We start from the raw sequence: 19,138 nt of genomic DNA, 5'->3' as shown, positions 1-19,138 counted from the left end.
TATGCCCTTTCAGTCAGTTCAAGAATAACTCAAAGGACGGCTCGTGAGAAATGTCACGCGACAAAATTGTGAGCATAGCTCACAAGCTAAATATATAAATTAAGACAAGCAGCCCTCAACGTTAGCAACCTCTGCTCTCGTCGCATCTCATGATGACGTATACCTCCTTCCGTTTGCTGCTTGGATTCGTCGACCTAAGTGTTGCTCTGTTGGACTTATACCGCACATCACGTTAACTAATACAAAGTGAACGTGTCTACGTGTCTAAACCAGTCGTCTCACCAACAGCAATTTGCACTCGCAGTGTGAAAAAAAATTAATGCAGGATTAATGTTTTCACGAATAAGGCTATTGTTCTCATAAACTTTAATACACAAACACCGAATGTGACATTGTAGATGTAAGTGCCCCGAGGTTCAATTACAGGGTGAGGTTAAATTAAAATAATGCCTTTCATTGACAGACCCGTCTTTGTAAGTGGGCTGCGTATTATTGCCTGACGGTTTTGACTCGTGCCGCACCCACACGAACTCGTTCGGCATTATACATGAGAAACGCTGAATGCACATTAGCCTGCTGATTTACAGGGCGAACAGTCTTTATTTAAACTGGAAGAATCCGATGAGCTATGCAGTTCTTTTTCACCGGCGTCCAGTAGGTGTGGGTCAGAAAGTTAGAACAAGAAACAATACAAAAACACGATAGCAGTGCAAAGTTCCGGAAATCTAAGCAAGTCACGAAATATAAAAAAAAAGATAAAGTATATACGTACCAATTGCATAATTTTGGGTTCGTGGGCTTTTGAAATAAAATATTTCCACTTTTCTGGAAATGGACATGAATCTCAAGGAATCAATGACTGAACATGTTTTACCAGTTTTTCTTAAACTTATTTACAGAACAACATTTTACAGTTTTTTTTACAGCGGGTTTGCTGACGTCACATTCAGCAATTATGCGAGACAGGTGTGTTACTCTGACGTCGATTGAACGCCTGCATCCGATTGGCCACATGGGGCCCAGCCACCAACATCCGGTGGCCTCCAGCATGAGCATATATATATTTTAAGAGATGCCAGGAGCCTTCCTGAGACCACTGCTGGTGCCAGGGCCTGACGCCGAGAGAAGTGGGTGACTCAATCACTGAAATTCACAGGGTGAGTATTCGTGGTGAGTTGTGGATGTGGGGTGTGGTGACCTCTTGCCAGCGGGCGTTCGACACTTCACGTGGCCCTCAAGGTGCACATGGCCTGGCACAAGCGTCGTGGTGACGTCACCGACACTTAGTGGCGAATGGCGGTTGTTGTGGTGAGCAACAGTGTAGTGTTCTAGATTTGAAGTTTTCGTGACTGCAAGGACTTCAGTAAAAAAATATTGCTGTGGTTGTCACACCTGATGATGATTGCTTGTGTTGCATTCGATTTAATGTATTGCTTTGTTTTCACTATTTTTATCACCTACGTGACTTTACCGAAAGAACCAAAGAGTATGGAACAGTGTAGCGGTTAGCACGCTGCGCTATAAACCCAGCGGCCTGAGTTCGATTTCACTCACGCCCAAAACCAGTAACAATTTTCTGAACTGGTCCTGGGTCTCTCCTAGGTCAACTCAGCTTAAAATAAGTACCTGGTGTGGTGTGTAAAAATCATAGGTACTCGCTAACAGCACTTTCCTCAATAGTCTGTATAGCCTATACTGGGATATTTGTGTTTGGTGTAGGTTGTGATGTGTATGGTGTGGGTAACTGGGTGTCTGTGGGGAAGTTTGGTTTGGGATTGTATGTGTCTATGGTGAGCGGTGGTGCAGCGGATAATTGCACTGCGCTTTGACCCGAGTTTGATTCCCGCAGTTACAACTATCTCAACCGGTCCTTCGCCTCCCTTAGGTCGATCAGCCTTTAATAACTACCTGGTGCACTGTATAAATATAATCACTGACGAAGGTGGTGCTGGTGTTGGAGCAAACGCTGTTAGCAACCACGTATGAAGGCCGGCATGGTACACGAGGGGGTGAGTGGCCAGCACAACGCCCGGCCGCCTTTGTCTCCCCAAGTGGCAATGTTGACACATCACATCAGGTACCTATTTGAGGTTGATTCAACCTAGGGGAAGCCCATGACCTGTTTAGATAATCCGTCACTGGTGTTGGTGGTGGCCGTGAGCAGGAATTGAAATCGGGTCACTGGGGATCGCAAGCATAGTGAGCTAACTATTGCAGCACCGGTCCCCAAAACATGTGTTTGTCAACCAGGGATACGCAGACCCCTGGGGTTACATGGCATTGTCCCAGGGAGTACACGAGGTGGTTTATTAATGTGTGAAATTATATCATAACCCGAGCAATTGGTGAATAATCATGTATGAATCTGACAATATAAAATTACCACGATTACATTTGAATACATTTGGTAACCTACGAACATATAAAATACCTTTCTAAACTCGTTGATCGGAACAATGTGGTTTTCAAGAGTAATCAGCAAGCACAAAGTAATAACATCACGCATGCAAAGCGTCCGTTGATTTTTTTTTGTATTTGCTTGCAGTTACTTGCCAGTTAGGATACCTCATTAAGTGCAAAATTGGGTTAAACTATTGACATTCATTATTCATACATTTCTCAGAAACATGTCGGGTCAGGCAAAGGGGGTTACTCGGTTGAAACAAAATTCAACGAGGGGGTACAGCAGTAGCCAAACAAGGTTGAGAACCACTGCCCTAAACGACTCCCTTCTCACCCCTATTCACACTCACTTTAGCGTCACCTCACCCTCACCACACTCACCCCCCGCTTCCCCCAATTTGCATTCACCTCAACGTCACCGCGTAAACCCTCGCACTACACTACGCCTCACACACTACACTACACTATACACCACACACTACAATATTTACCACAAAGACAATATTTACAACACACTCCTGTACACTATATACTACCCACACTAAATTATACACACTACATTACAATACACACTAAACTATGCACCACCCATATTGCACCATACACTTTCTTTCAAACAGTTTTTTTGCATTGAGTCTGTTGTCCTTCCTCCGTACGTATAGATTAGCACGGCTGGCTACGTATTGTATACACATTTTTCATCATACGATATGCAACACTCTGCATTGTAATATACTATGCATTCCACTATACACATTATGATACACACTACACGATTAAACCAGATTCTCAATTGCAGTAAGTGATCAAAGTCACCAGTGACCCTGATCAGAAGACATTTAATTCCAAGCTTAATTTGGCAGAATGCTTGTCTCTCGGGATGTACAGGCAGTTGGATGTGGTGCTGGTCAGATCACCCCTTTGTGTGCTTTGTAAGCTTAATTAAGGTGCTTACAGCACATGTTGCCTGTTTGGCTCAATGCATGCCTCTGTGTCTGTGGGCAGGTGAACCATGTTGGGGCCATTTGTGATCCTGTTGTTTGTGAGTTCAGGTAAGGATTTATAACTCGTTTACTCGTAAACTTTTACCTGCTCACTCATCCAGATCACGTACCCATTAACCCTTACAAATACACCCTCAACCGATGGCACCTCAGCCAGACACTCACAGGGAGTGACTACTTATTCCAATATTTGAAGCACGACAGCCCCGTAGGGTGATCCCCACCTCGCCCCATGAAGTTTTATGAGGGATTTCCCCTCCCCTAATACCTCACAGAAAGCTCAGAAAATCTGCAAACATGTTCCTGGTGGTTGGAGATCAGAATACCATTCTTTCCCCTAAGGACGATGATAGGTGTGGTGCTGCAAGTAACTTAATTTTATGGAATTAAAGAGTGATTTGTGATCACGGGCTACTGAGGCAGATTCCATCTTCTCAGCAACCCGTGACCACCACTCATCCTTGCAGCGCCGCCCAGCTCATCGAACCTACGAGCGAAGGCTGCTGGAACCCTCCTCACTCTTCGACGTGGGATGCTGTAGATGGTAGGAGTGTCCTTGTCGCTTTTTCTCAGCTAACTGGAACACGTCCTCTGTGAGGCAAGGCCTTTATAGGTTTAAACCACGTACCCAAAGCAGCCATTGCAGCTGTATGAACCACAGTCCTTAAACGTTAACCATTTATCCTAGGCATCAGGAGAACGGGGGGTGGGGGGGGGGGATGCCAACACCAGCTGCCAGCGATGATGCAATTCTCACTTTTAACGTTCATCAGCTAGCTGAGACCAGGCCACTGTGGGTTTGAATGGGGTCCAAGGTGGACATCCACCACCACAGTGGAAGAATAGTTGGGGCATTTTACAGATGACAAGTCGATGGTCAGTGGGCAAATCGGTTGTACGGTAGGTCCTGATGTCAAGGACATAGGTCCACATCCAATGTTGTCACTATATAGACCAGCACACAAGCTTAATTTGACCTTTAATTCGTGGTTTCTTGGTAATTGAATTGAAGGTGGAGGGGTCATCAGCCCCTTGCACCCACCAGAGCCTCCGTTTGCCACTGCGGTGGCTGCAAGCACCATGAAGGGAACAGCTGATGGGAATTGGCCCTTTCCCCATGGCATTGCTCACAGCCATGACAGGGTTACCATCCGGCACCATCGAGGAGGTAGGGGGTTTTTATACATTTTTATATATTTTTTCCTGCCTCAGCAGCTCTCTCGCTATATTTTTCACTTGATGACGATTGCTTGTGAAGTATTGGAAATGACGGCAGGAAACTCCTTTGACGGGAACACACTTCTTTTATTAAATCTTGACTTGAACGATACAACGCGTGGCCTCTCTTCTTCACAGTACGGTCACCATACAACGATACAACTCGTGACCTCTTCTCTCCGCTCCACACTTCTCTCGACTCCCGTAGATTCTGTGCTGCTGGCTCTCTGTGCCTCGTGTAGACTCCGCGCCTCGGCTACACTCTTCTCTCGTCTCGTGTAGACTCTGCGCCTCTGCTACACTCTTTACTCGTCTCGTGTAGACCTTACGCCTCCGCTACACTCTTCACTCGTCTCGTGTAGACTTTACACATCTGGCTACACACTCTTCAGTACCCGTCTCGTGTAGACCTTACAACTCCGGCTACACACTCTTCAGTACCTATCTCGTGTAGACCTTATACTCTCTCTGGCTACACCGTATGCATTACTCGGCTCGTGTAGACCTTACACTCTCTCTGGCTACACCGTATGCATTACTCGGCTCGTGTAGACCTTACACTCTCTCTGGCTACACCCTGTACATTACTCGGCTCGTGTAGACCTTTCTCTCTCTCTGGCTACACCTTGTACATTACTCTCCATTACTCTACATTACTCTCCCTTACTCTCCTCTCCGGGCTCTATCTCTGCACCTTCGTCTTCATTCCTAGATGGTTCCACTTCCCCCCTCTACTCCTCTGTGCATCACCTTATATATCCCTTCCTCCCGGGAGACGGAGCGGATGCGGACCTCAACGTCGGCACCGCTCCTCAGTTACCCAATCACCCTGCGCTATCTCTACGATCCGTTTCCGCCCAGCGCGTGTTTCCACTCCTCGACCAATCACACCGCGCTGCCACCCGATCACTCCCTCTCAGCGCGTCACCGGCACACAGCCAATCAGCAGCACTACCCCCACCCGCGCTGACGCCTGCTCCTCCCCGTCAGCGCGCGTCACCACACACACACCCGTACATACGCGCTGGCACACGACGTATACCCCCAGCGCGTATCACCACTACATCACCCCCTCCCACATAGCTCGCAGCCGGCCCGGCTGCTAACAACAACCAACCGCAACGATAAGACGACAACCCAAACCAAAAAAAAACCCGTAACCCCCCAGTGTGCCCCGTAACATAACAAGAACAACAACAACAACGACAAGAACTATGTACAAATTGACAACGAACACAAGAAAAGTCAACAACAACACAAAACACGCGAATTCCAGAAAACGAACGCGCCCAGCGTCCCTGCGACTACACGCAGTGACGAGGCGCTCCAACTGCCCCGACTCCTCACGAGGCGGGTCACGCAAAGTAGCGCGACCTGGCGCGAGTCCGTCTGGCTGGTCCGTCGTATGGGGCGGGACGCTGACGACCGTCCGGCGGTTCCGGCAGCTCCAGACGGCGCGGAACGGGCCTGAAAGGGCCGGCCCCGCCGCGGAGATCCGGCCGCCGGTGGTCGGCAGCTGTCAGTTCCGAGACACCTGGGAGCAGATCAGGCGAAAATACGTGTGGATCAGGCAGAGACATTTCCCCCTGTGGGTCGCCAGTCACGTCACCCGCTCGGCCCTCACGACACAAGGGGAGGCCATATGGAGGCGAGAACGGTTTCAGTCGGGAGGGGTGAACGTACCAACGGCGCTTTCCCCACTTTATCTGAACGCACTGGGGCCGTGCAACGCGCACGACCTCCACGGGTCCCCTCCACGGCCTCAACAATTTAGGCGACGTAGCCAAGGGTGCCTGAGGGCAATGCAGCCAGGCCCTGTCACCTGGTTTCCATTCGTGCATGGACACCTTCCGTGCCCGCAACCGTTCATTAGCAATTTGGCGAGCCCGCGAATTAAGGCGTGCGGCCTCCCTCGCCTCTGTCAGCTTGTGAATATTAAACTTAATATGTTCTGCCAATTTAGAATTATTTCGTGGAGCGGACAGGCCAAGTTGCGTTTCCATTGGCGGGTGAGCTTCCCGACCGTACATCAAGTAGAATGGGGAAAACCCCGTAGCTGCATGGGGGGCCATTCTATACGCGGCAAGGACCCCCGGGACCTGCAGGTCCCAATCTACATGTGCCTCACACACCTGCTGGCACAGCATGGAAGTTAAAGTTTTATGAAGTCTCTCCACCATCCCGTCTGTCTGCGGGTGGTACGGGGAGGTACGCACCTTCTTGGTACCCAACAGATCGCACACCTCTTGCAACAATTTACTCGAAAATTTTTTACCTTGGTCGGTGAGCAGGCGTTCGGGAGCCCCCTTGTCCAGGACATAGCCCTGGACGAAGGCGTCCGTCACAGCCGCTGCCGACTGGTTAGCGAGAGGCCACGCCATAGGCCATCGGGTAAAGTATTCGACCCCCACTAACAAGTATTTATTCCCTCTCGGCGTGACTGGAAAGGGCCCCAAAATATCGAGTGCAACGAGCTCGTTAGTTGCCGAGACCTGAATAGATTGCAGCGGTGGATTAGCTGCCACGGGCGGTGGTTTACGTCTGGCGCACTCAACGCACCCCTTCAGAATATTTACCACATCACTTCCCATTCCCGGCCAGTAATAGTCACGCTGAAGCAGGGCAAGCGTCTTGTTAACTCCCAAATGCAAGAGGCGTTCGTGGGCCGCCAAGACAACCCTCCCCCTTACAGCGGAAGGCACCACGAGTGCGTTCCGCCGGGACAAACTGTCCCATCTTAATAACATGCCCTGCTTAAGTACATAGGAGCCAGTGCGCTCCTGGTCCCCCTCGGGACCCCCCACCTTGCGGCGCAATGCTAGCAGCAAGCTGTCCGCCATCTGGAGACGGCCCCATTCGCTGAGCGACAACGAGAGCAGCGAGTCCCGACCCTGAGAGGCAGTGGAATCATCCACGATCGGTGCGCCCGCTGTCGCAGCCAGTGCCCCCATCTCCCCCGCAAGCGTCGGTTTACAGCGCGCCGATCCCGACAAACACGCGCATTCATTACAAGGCAACAACCGCGACAGGCAATCGGCATTTGTGTGTCGCAACCCCTTACGGTACGTAGTCGTAAACTGATAGTCCTGGAGGACTTCCAACCACCGTGACAACTGGCCCGAGGGTTGGGCGACCCTCAATGAATACTGTAGCGCCGCGTGGTCCGTTCGGACCGTAAAGTGACGACCATAGAGATATGGTCTGAACTGTTGCACAAAAAAGACAATGGCAAGCAGCTCGCGACGGGTGACGCAGTAGCGCTGCTCCGCCAGAGACAACACCCTACTACCGTAGGCGACAACTCTTTCGACACCCCCGACGACTTGGGATAGCACCCCCCCAATGCCCGTGTTGCTAGCATCCGTGTCCAGCAAAAAGGGACTCGCAAAATCGGGATAACACAAGGGTGGGGCACCCACCAAGGCGTCCCGGAGGGAGCGAAACGCGGCTTCCTCCTCCGGTCCGCATTTGAACTTCACTCCCTTCGCCGTTAGAGCGTGCAAGGGTTTTGCAATAGTGGCGAAGTGCTCAACGAACCGCCGGTAATAAGAAGCAAACCCGATGAAACTACGCACGTCGGAAACGGACGTAGGTGTCGGCCAAGAACCGACACAATCCGTCTTCGCGGGATCGGTGGAGATCCCCGAAGAATCGACAATGTGACCCAAGTATCTAACCGACTTACGAAGGAGGTGACATTTGGCCGGTTTAAATTTTAGCTTAGCCGATCGCATTCGCAAGAACACCCCTCTCAATCGCTGGAGGTGTTCCTCAAATGTTTTACTGAAAACAATGACATCGTCCATATAAATCAAGCATGTATCCCACTGCAAGCCCGACAAAACCAACTCCATAAGTCGCTGAAACGTCGCTGGACAGGAGTGAAGTCCCATGGGTAACCGGTTAAACTGGAACAGCCCCCCTGGAGTCCGAAATGCTGTCTTAGGTTTCGACTCTTCGTCGAGTGGCAACTGCCAAAACCCCGATAACAAATCAAGAGTCGAAAAATATCGCGCACCAGACAATGCATCGAGGGACTCATCCATCCTGGGGAGCGGATACGCGTCAGCCACAGAGATCTTATTCAGGCGACGGAAATCAACGCAGAATCGCAGGGACCCGTCGTGCTTCTTAACCAGCACAATAGGCGCTCCCCACGGGCTGGAGGAGGGCGAAATAATATCGGCTTCTAACATTTCGTTAACAGCCGACTGAACATGTTCCTTCTCCGCAGGACTCAGTCGGAAGGGATTTAGCCTGACCGGCGCCGCATCGCCCGTTTCAATGTGGTGGTGCAACAAATCCGTGCACCCAATGTCATACTTATGTTTACTGAACACATCAGAAAATTCTATGAGCAACTCGCGCAGCGCACCCAACTGCACCGCCGACAAATCGTCCGAGGCGGCGCATAGCGAATGGACCCACTCAAGGTCCTCCCTTGTCTCAACGTTCTGCGCGGGGCTCGAGGCCACCTGCGCAACCAACCCATCATCCACAGGGACCCGCGCCGCGTGAGCCAGCACGGTGCCCTGTTGAATGATAGCTGGCCGCGACCCCGCGTTCAAAACCATTACAAACGGATCCCTGTCAGCCCGCACCAAAGTGTGAGCCACCGATAAATCAAGACCCCCGACAGCCTTGTTAGAAGGACCCAAAAGCACACTTTGTTCCGAAGCCTCCCTCACCCATGGTTTCCGCAACCGGAGGGGAATTAACATCTGTGAACCCGGGGGCACATGCACGGTCTGTGTCGCCACCGCTTGTATCGTAGCGCACGCCGTCCGAATGTCAGTAGGGCTCGTCAAAAATGCAATCCGGCGACCCGATGGCAGTTCAATGCATCGTTGATCGATAAGAATTTTAATGGGCATTTTAGCCAAAAAATCAGTGCCCAAAAGACAAGGAACCGCCAAAGAAGACGAAACGGAAACGGGTCCCGACAATTTGATATCTCCAATGCAAATGGACGCCCTAATCTGACCGATAATGCCCAACGATCCCCCATTAGCGGCGTAAAATGGCACATCCACCGGGAGCAGCGGACGACATTGGACTGGAAGAATATTATAAATGAGGTCCGATATAATAGTTGCCGACGCCCCTGTGTCCACTAACACCCTAATCTCGACCCCATCAATAGATCCCGTAACAACGGACGAACCCGCCAAAGCAGCCACAATTCTATGCCCCAATTCCGCCCATTCAATATCTCCCTGGTCCCGGCCGAACCCCTCTCGCCGAACCGAATCCCCGAACCTTAACCGGCCCTCCTCCGCCGCGACGCGGCGTCCCATGTGTGTCGAGTATACAGGCCGAGCGTGTGAGGTGCCGCGACTTGCCGGGGATTGTAGAGATGACTTGGGCTCTCGGTCGTCGTCCAGCCGAGCCCCCATGGCGCGCTGACGTGGAGTGCGGCACCCGGACGCCACGTGGCCCCGGAGGCCGCAGTTATAGCACGTGACGAGGGTCGGAGTAGATCTCGGTTGCTCCGACTTTCGGCCCGATCGCAGAGGCGACCGAGCCCCTGGCCTCCAGTCCCCTGGTCGTCCCGCGGCGAACGCCTCCTCTCGTGGGCTGACGACTTGGGGTTCGGTGACCACCGAACCCGGAGCTGCGACGACGGCAGCGTTGCAAACAACTCCTTGTTTCCGTTGTAGGGCCTCGTGCGCTTGAATACTCGTGGCGACTCTCAAAGAAGAAATATCAATCTCGTCAGCTGTGTTGATAAGGACCCCCAGGTCCTGCGCCAACTTAAGCAGCTGCTCCAAAACCATCGCGTCTTGGCCCTCCTCGTCCATCCGAGGGAACGCAGCATCGGCAAGAGCCAGCAACGCCGTGCGATAGGCCAGCGCGGTCTCCGTGTCCGCTTTCCGTCTTGCGTAGAAATGATGGCGGCACGCCGAGGGAGGTCCGTAGACCCTGGCCAACAGACCCAGCGCATCCTTCAGCGTGGAGCGGTCCGACTTCCGTGCGGACCTGAAGGCCGCGAGCGCGTCGTCGTCCAGCATGGCAGGCAACGCCCGCAGCGCCGTAGCATCGGACCACGCGGACATCTCTTGATGCGCCAAAAACCTTCGCTGAAATTGGCCCCAGTCTCCGCCTTCCGCCTTGAAGGCTGACAACGTGGGCAGACGCTGCTGAAAAATGAAGTCATCCGCCTCGTGGTTCCTCTCCGCCTCTCCGTCGGTGTGTAAGATGGCGGCTTCAGCGGCAGACGTAAAATGGCGGACCCCATCACGCGCCGATGACGTCGATGCGCGCGCTTGGGACCCCACCACCACGTGGCGCTCGCCGTTCCCGCCAAAAGTAGGCCCAGGCGCAATGGCGGGAATCCCCCATTCGTTTTGGCGGGAATCTGCGGGGCGACCTTGTAAAATGTCCCCCACTTTCCCCGCTCCTCCCGACGAGCTGATCTCCGCCAAGATGGACGCGGCGGCGAGCAGCAGCTCCGCCAGTCGGGAGTGCGCCTCACGAAGCACGGCCTCGGTCCCCGGTCGCTCGCCCGGCGCCGTCGACGGATCCTGTAGCGTGGGCAAGTCGTCCTCCTCACCCCCCGCCACCAGCGGCCCCGAGTCGTCCAGGTTTTCCTCGCGGTCAATCCCGTGGGTCCTACGGGTCTTCCTTGTCTCCATACTTGGAAGCCCGTTTCACTTCTGACGCCAGATGAAGTATTGGAAATGACGGCAGGAAACTCCTTTGACGGGAACACACTTCTTTTATTAAATCTTGACTTGAACGATACAACGCGTGGCCTCTCTTCTTCACAGTACGGTCACCATACAACGATACAACTCGTGACCTCTTCTCTCCGCTCCACACTTCTCTCGACTCCCGTAGATTCTGTGCTGCTGGCTCTCTGTGCCTCGTGTAGACTCTGCGCCTCTGCTACACTCTTTACTCGTCTCGTGTAGACCTTACGCCTCCGCTACACTCTTCACTCGTCTCGTGTAGACTTTACACATCTGGCTACACACTCTTCAGTACCCGTCTCGTGTAGACCTTACAACTCCGGCTACACACTCTTCAGTACCTATCTCGTGTAGACCTTATACTCTCTCTGGCTACACCGTATGCATTACTCGGCTCGTGTAGACCTTACACTCTCTCTGGCTACACCGTATGCATTACTCGGCTCGTGTAGACCTTACACTCTCTCTGGCTACACCCTGTACATTACTCGGCTCGTGTAGACCTTTCTCTCTCTCTGGCTACACCTTGTACATTACTCTCCATTACTCTACATTACTCTCCCTTACTCTCCTCTCCGGGCTCTATCTCTGCACCTTCGTCTTCATTCCTAGATGGTTCCACTTCCCCCCTCTACTCCTCTGTGCATCACCTTATATATCCCTTCCTCCCGGGAGACGGAGCGGATGCGGACCTCAACGTCGGCACCGCTCCTCAGTTACCCAATCACCCTGCGCTATCTCTACGATCCGTTTCCGCCCAGCGCGTGTTTCCACTCCTCGACCAATCACACCGCGCTGCCACCCGATCACTCCCTCTCAGCGCGTCACCGGCACACAGCCAATCAGCAGCACTACCCCCACCCGCGCTGACGCCTGCTCCTCCCCGTCAGCGCGCGTCACCACACACACACCCGTACATACGCGCTGGCACACGACGTATACCCCCAGCGCGTATCACCACTACACTTGTGTTGCGATTGAAACGTCATGATATTGTTATTATTTTTAGTAGTTTTCTATCTACGTGGCTTTACCGAAAGACCCAAAGAATATGAATATGTAGGAGGTTGTTTTTGTTTAAACACCCACTCTCTCATACACTTACCCACCTGCACAACCATTCACCTACCTATGAGATGCTTTTTTATTTGCGTCTGATGATATTGCTCCTGAAAATGATAATTCAGTTGCTTGCTGTGGATTATGATGATGCTGCTCATAGTTCTGCTGATGTAACTGCTGTCGATTGTTGCTATTTATGCCGCTGCTGCCAACGATTTTTCTCACGATGATTTTGCTGCTGCTACATTTGCTTCTTATGCTGATGATGTTGATTTTGCTGCTGCTGATGATGGTGGGGGTGTGACCGTGTGCCGCGACCCAGCAGCCGCGGCAGACTCTGCGTGTACGGGCCAGGGCGGCGAGTGTCTGGACTGGCGCTACACCGTGTGCCGTGCAGGGGTCGCCACGAGCCTCTGCAGCGGGGACTCCAACCGCCGCTGCTGCCTCCAGTGCAACTCGGCCTGTAAGTGGTGGGACCCAGTGAGACACCAGGGATCAGCGGTTACAGGGATCGGAGTTTTGAGACCGAGGACCAGATATTATAGTCCTGTGACTGGTATCAGGATTAATGTCTTGAGTGAGCCATAGTATCAAATTTAGGGTATTGAAAGAGTCTCAGAGAAACTATGGTTCATCATCAGTCTTCAGACCGAAAGTTCAAGGATCGACGTTCTGAGACTGGGTATGAAGGTGATTCAGGATTGCAACCCTAAGACCAGGGATCAGGGTCAGAGTTTTGAATGAAATTCAGTAAGACCAGGTCTCAAGGATTAGAGTGCCAATTCAGACTTCAGAGAGACCAGGTTTCAAGGATTGGATGGCATCTCTAGTACAGGGGCCTGTGTGTGAAGACATTGCAAGGCCACACCTGTACCGTCACCTCGTCTATTTAATACCCAATGTATTTCCCTCAGGTGTCTCTAATGAGCAATCATGGTCCGCCAATGATGGGCAGTGCACCGACATGGGTGGAAAGTGTCAGGTCAACTCCAACTACTGTGGAGGCAGCTACTCCTCGGGGTTGTGTGGGGGGCCCAACAACCGGCAGTGCTGCATCGAATCTCAGTCAGGTGAGGGTGGTTCGTAATGGCCGTGTCAGAATACATTATTGTGCTGACTATGCATCTACATTGCCTTTTTTTCCCACTATCACAACTGAGCCATGCTGGGGCTGTGCAGAGCCAGACTAGCCTGGCTCAGTAGGTGCCAGTGGTGCATAAGCCGAGCCGTGCCATGTAGCTGACATCACATGTATGTATGTATGTTGAACTTCTTTGGCACAGTACGTAGCCAACCATGCTAATTGGAGGTGAGGAGGAAGGACAAGAAACTAAACACAACAAGTGGTGAACAAGCCGAGATGCGTGTAGGTGACGCAGGGATGCCATATCCTCATGGCCTAGTGAATGACGTCACACGCATTGAATGTGTCAACCCAATGATGAGTGATACTGTGGTGCATTGTGGGTAAATTACTTTTAAACACTTTTTAAATCCTTTATATTAAGTTCACTTGCTTGCTTGCGCGCTTACGACCGTGCAAATCTTTCGGTCGTTTTTTAACCCACTTCCCGTGATCCAATCGAGCTGACATTTTGCACACAGACTCGTTGTGCGTGACAATTTCTTTTCGTGAAAATTTTTTCCAAAATTTTACACTTTTTAGGGAATTTTTTTTTATATTTAATTACCAATTGCTTAATGGTGGCAGGCAATCATCTGACCCATAGGTGGCAGCCATCTCAAGCCAGAGGACGAGAGGACTCTAGCCGCCACGCATATAAAGGATTTATAGTGAAAAACTTTGTTTTTACGGGTTAATTTTTTTGTCACTGCTTAATGAGGTCCTCCTTCAGGTTGCGCAGGTTAATTTGGCCATGCATCACGATAACGATCATCAATGCGGGTTGGCAAAAGTGGGTTGCATGCTTATAGGCGTGGGAGCATGATTGTCTTGTAAATTGATGCAGTCTGCTGCTGCATTGCACCACGTGACACGTCGGAAGGTGAAGGTACAAATACTGACTGACTGTGGGTTGGTGATTGTGTTCCGATAGGAGGGAGTGGAACCGGTTGCTATGGTGACCTGATGAACATTGACACAACGGGAGCTTCGATTAAGACTGCCAAACAAGACAAGCTGAGCGAGAGGGGTAAGACGAGTTGGCGAGCGTCCATTAATAATTGTTTCGACTTCTAATGCATGCCACAAAGCATTTTCTCAGTCTTGGAGACAGAGAGACGATGACTCAGAAGCACGAGCAGAAACCATAGACGAGTGGAAAGGCAGTATCAGCAATGCGGTGATGAGTCATCACTACTAAAAATTACCCAAGATCTGCAACTATATATATTAAAAGTTTTTTTTCAGCTAATTAAAGAGTGTTAATACATGTGGGAGTAAACTGGAGTGTCCAGAAAAAACCCACCCATGCAAGGGGGAAACATTCCATCTCATACAGATGGAACAGATGGAGTCCAGATTTTTACTGTGCCATGTGCTACCTTCTCATGGCAGAACCACGGTATGGCTCCTCTTTGATGCCCATGGACTTCACAACATTTGTGTGTGATCCACCAACGCTCTCTGCTGCCTCCACAGATTGCAGGCCACGTGCAGCATAGCCACTAACGTTCAACTAACACGCAATAGTTGTTAGATAATGTTGTATATGATGAATATGATGTCATTGTGTACATTGCCGCTAACCGGCCAATGATAATAATACTTCATTATGAAAAAAAAACTGAGCACATTTGTTAATATCAATGTGGCCTTAATAAGAATATATAATAGGTGACATTTCGTGCAATGGTCTTCTTCATAGCTCACCATTTACGAGCCATGAAGAAGTGCCATTCCTCAAAAAGCAGTGTTATTTTTTCAGAACGTGTTGGAGTTTTTGGTTATTTGACTGCTATCACAGCATTAGCATCACCAAATCATGTGATAGTAATCATGGTGATGATTATAGATGAGATGCTGTCCTTTATATCCATGTCTTCCACCTTCCTGAGCAGACGGAGGAGGATAGGGGAGAGAGAGAAGATGGCAGGTGAAGATTGTACTGTAGATTAATAAGATGCGGAAAGGTCAGTGATTGTTGAATCCGGCTTCTAAGGGGAAGTGAATAGCTCAGGCCAGATGGTGACAGACTGTCATGGTAAATGTATGGATCTGTGTAGATGTCTGTGGATCTCTGTGTGAGTTTATGGCTCTCTGTGCAAATCTATAGGTGTTCATATGAGTGTATTATTTTCTGTGTATGTCTATGGGTCTTTATGCAAGTCTAAGAGCATGTGGTTGGAGACTGTTGGGCAAATCTTGGAGGTGGCTCGGTCTTAACCATGTAGTAGCTGTGAAATCTGGTGGAGGATAGAGAGGGTCAGTCGCAATGATGTGCACTGGTGGCATTAGCAGCTTTGGCATCTATGATGTCTTAGTCTAAAGCAGGGGTGGGGAACGTCCGGCTCACGGGCCGTATAAGGCCTGTGAAATCATTTGGTCTGGCCCTGCCAAGGCAACCGCAGGCGGGACTCGAAATTCAATCAATCTAGGAGCTTTTATCATAGAAACATACATTCATATTAAGTGAATCATAATAATACTGTAACTTACATTTTGAGAGATAAGCAAGGAATGTCCATTACGGGATAGACAGGAAACATACGAGTACAGACACGTATGCTTCTCGTCGGCTGCCCGCAGCCCATCTGCCTGTATTGCGGTGACTCAGAGGACAGTCAGTGCCAGGCAGGCTGGGAGTTTACACGTTGCGAAAGTGTTAACACAGTGGCGAAACTACGGCGATCTGGTGATGATGAAACGAGATGCGATGAGACGATTCCTTGCGATGTTTAAGACCTTGTTTCCGATAATTGACGACGATGTTGTCGACTTCTTTGTCGACACAGACGATAACTCCAATCCAACCTTTATCGACACGTCCACGATCAACAATCCTCACAAAAACTGAATCTCTAATTTAAGATTAAGGAAATTACAGTACATAGAAAAGACCTCAAGAGTCAATGATACGAACATTGGATATGTTCCAAATCCAAGATGCCATGCGGCTCTTGAGTTAGATGCAACCACAACAAACAAAATATGAACAGAGAACATCTTAAAGCGACGACGCACAACAGAAACATCCTGGATAAACCAGCAAATCTTCCAGAAAAAAACCCACCATATTACAACGCTGTGTGCAAAAATCCCCGTATGATGCAAGTCAAACAACAACCATAAGACAATTGAGATTAAATTTATCAAGCCATTTCCGCACTTCCGCAAAAAACATGACTTAACCATATGTTTTCGAAATCACCAAAGTAAAGCTATTAAAACAATGTAACAACAGTGATCATAGGAACTGTGATTCAAATTTAACAATAAACGATATACATAACATGTACGACCAAACTGGCAGCCATAGCTAATAACATGAGTCACTACCAGTGTATGATGAGTGAGTGAGTCAGTGGTAGTGTGAGTGAGTGTATGATGTGTGAGTGAGTCAGTGTATGATGAGTGAGTGTATCACGGCCTCCTCCATGCCATCACGGCCTCCTCCACGCCATCACGGCCTCCTCCCCACCATTATGGCCTCTTCACTCATTCTCGCTCACTCTCACTCGCGAGCCATGGCGACGTTGCTCCCGTCCACGATGACGTGACGGCCCATCCCGCTCGGTAGCTTTGCTTTACTGAATAATCGTGTCGCTGGTGACACACACACTGGATAGTTATAAAACCTAAGTGGTGTGACATCCTACAAATGGCGACTACGAAGAAAAGAAAAGTTGATGCAGAGTGTCGATCTTTCCAAGATAAATGGACCAATGATTATTTTTTTCTTGAAGTCAAAGGCAAACCTGTATGCATAGTTTGTGGCGATGCGTTAGCAGTAATAAAAAAGCCAATCTGGAGCGTTATTACAGCTCAAAACATGCTAAACTCAATGAATGTGGAGGCCAAATGCGTCTGGATAAAATCAATGCTCTTCAGCAGAGTTTGAAATCACAACAAGCTGCTTTCACTAGGCCTCGTTGTGGTAGAGACAACGTTATTCAGACGAATTATATAGTGAGCGAGCATCCTCGCAAAGAAGCTGAGGCCTCATGTAGAAGGAGAGTTTGTGAAAGAGTACATGGTGGCTGCTGCAGGATTGTAAGCACCAGACAAAGTAAAACATTTCAGAGTGTTAATTTGTCTCAGAGAACCGTCTCAGATCGGATTACTGACTTGGCACAAGATTTTAAAAAACACTAAAGGATTCTGCAGGGGATTTCCATTTTTTCTCTCTGGCTTGGGACGAGACAACGGACGTAACAAATACTGCCCAATTGGCCGCTTTCGTTCGTGGGATAACTGCAGAGTTTGACACGCGAGAGGAACTGCTATCACTGGAAGCCATGCATGGCACTACAAGAGGTGAGGACTTGTTTGAGAGACTTGTTTTATCAATGAAAAAACTTGAGCTAACATTTTTAATGTTAAGTGGCCTTAATACAGATGGAGCTCCAGCCATGGTTGGCTCGCAAAATGGGTTAATTGCATTTGTCAAGAAAGAACTGAATAGTCTCAGTCTTGATCCAAGTGATTTAATTATATGCCACTGCATCATACACCAAAAAAGTATATGTGCACAGTCGTTGCGGCTCAACAATGTGATGTCAGCAGTAGTGTCATGCATACATTTTGTCAAAAGCAGAGGGTTTAACAGCCGCCAGTTTAAGGAGTTACTGAATGATCTTGACTAAGTGCGGTGATGTTGTCTATCAATGTGAAGTGCGGTGGTTGAGTCGCGGGAACATGCTCATGAGGTTTTACGAACTGCGGGATGAAGTCAAGCAGTTCATGGAGATGAAGGGGAAACCTGTCAGGGAACTCAACGATAGCAAGTAGCTGTGTGATTTAGCGTTCATGGAGGACATTACCAAGTACCTCTCAGAGCTGAACGTCAAGCTGCAGGCCCCCAACCAGCTTCTCAGCTCCCTGCTTTCAAACGTAAAATAATTTGAAGCTAAATTAAGGCTGTGGAAAGTGCAACTCGAAAGGAATAACACGGTGCATTTCCCCACTGAAAGGACAAAAGCCTTCTACGACATTCTAGATTTGAAGTTTTCGTGACTGCAAGGATCCATACTCTTTGGTTCTTTCGGTAAAGTCACGTAGGTGAAAATTAAAATTAAAATAACTAAATTAAATCACGACGTTTCGGAGGCAACACAAGCTTCCGTCATCAGGTGGCACAACCACAACAAAAAAACTTAATTACTGTAGTGGGCAGAGAGAGCTATTTGTGACAAATAGACAAATAGCTCTCTGCCCACTACAGTAATTCTGTTTTTCATTTTTATTTTTTATTTTCACCTACGTGACTTTACCTTCTACGACACTTGAATATGCTGGTGAATGTGCGAAACTAATTGAGGCATTTAATGCAAGATTCAAGGACGTGAAAAGTAAACATGGAATTGATCATCTTTGCGACACCATTCAATGTGGAACCAGCTGATATGCCTAATAACCTACATCACGAAATTATTCAGCTGCAAAGCGATGATAAGCTGAAAGCTAGGTACAACAACCTCCCACTACTTGAGTTCTATAAATGTTACATAAGCAATAATCAATTTCCCACTTGGAGGAGGCATGCATTAAAATATGCATCTGTGTTCAGAACAACTTACTGCTGCGAGCAGTTCTTTTCAAAACTTACCATCGCAAAGAGTCGACTGCGCTCCAGACTG

At 49.4% G+C, this 19,138-nt stretch overlaps 1 protein-coding gene across 2 annotated transcripts in view; it reads left to right on the top strand.

Annotated features, from left to right (window-relative positions):
• Positions 1–1,062: 1,062 nt before the first annotated feature.
• Positions 1,063–19,138, top strand: part of LOC144737513 (lysozyme g-like) — a 40,164-nt gene continuing 22,088 nt past the window's right edge. Inside the window, exons 1-6 of one of the 2 annotated variants that reach the window (XM_078620232.1) lie at positions 1,063–1,157; positions 3,409–3,455; positions 12,702–12,842; positions 13,294–13,449; positions 14,437–14,532; positions 17,760–17,816. In XM_078620232.1, coding sequence (XP_078476358.1) covers positions 3,416–3,455; positions 12,702–12,842; positions 13,294–13,449; positions 14,437–14,532; positions 17,760–17,816 — 490 coding nt within the window. In that variant the 5' untranslated portion in view covers positions 1,063–1,157; positions 3,409–3,415. The remainder of the gene's footprint in view (positions 1,158–3,408; positions 3,456–12,701; positions 12,843–13,293; positions 13,450–14,436; positions 14,533–17,759; positions 17,817–19,138) is intronic. The other variant, XM_078620233.1, reaches the window with a different exon arrangement.

This window comes from Lampetra planeri, chromosome 71 (assembly GCF_965212315.1).
Source record: "Lampetra planeri chromosome 71, kcLamPlan1.2.h2, whole genome shotgun sequence".
NCBI classification, from domain to species: domain Eukaryota; kingdom Metazoa; phylum Chordata; class Hyperoartia; order Petromyzontiformes; family Petromyzontidae; genus Lampetra; species Lampetra planeri.
The sequence above is the reverse complement of the archived record's forward strand: the minus strand, read 5'-3'. Positions and strand labels throughout refer to the sequence as shown.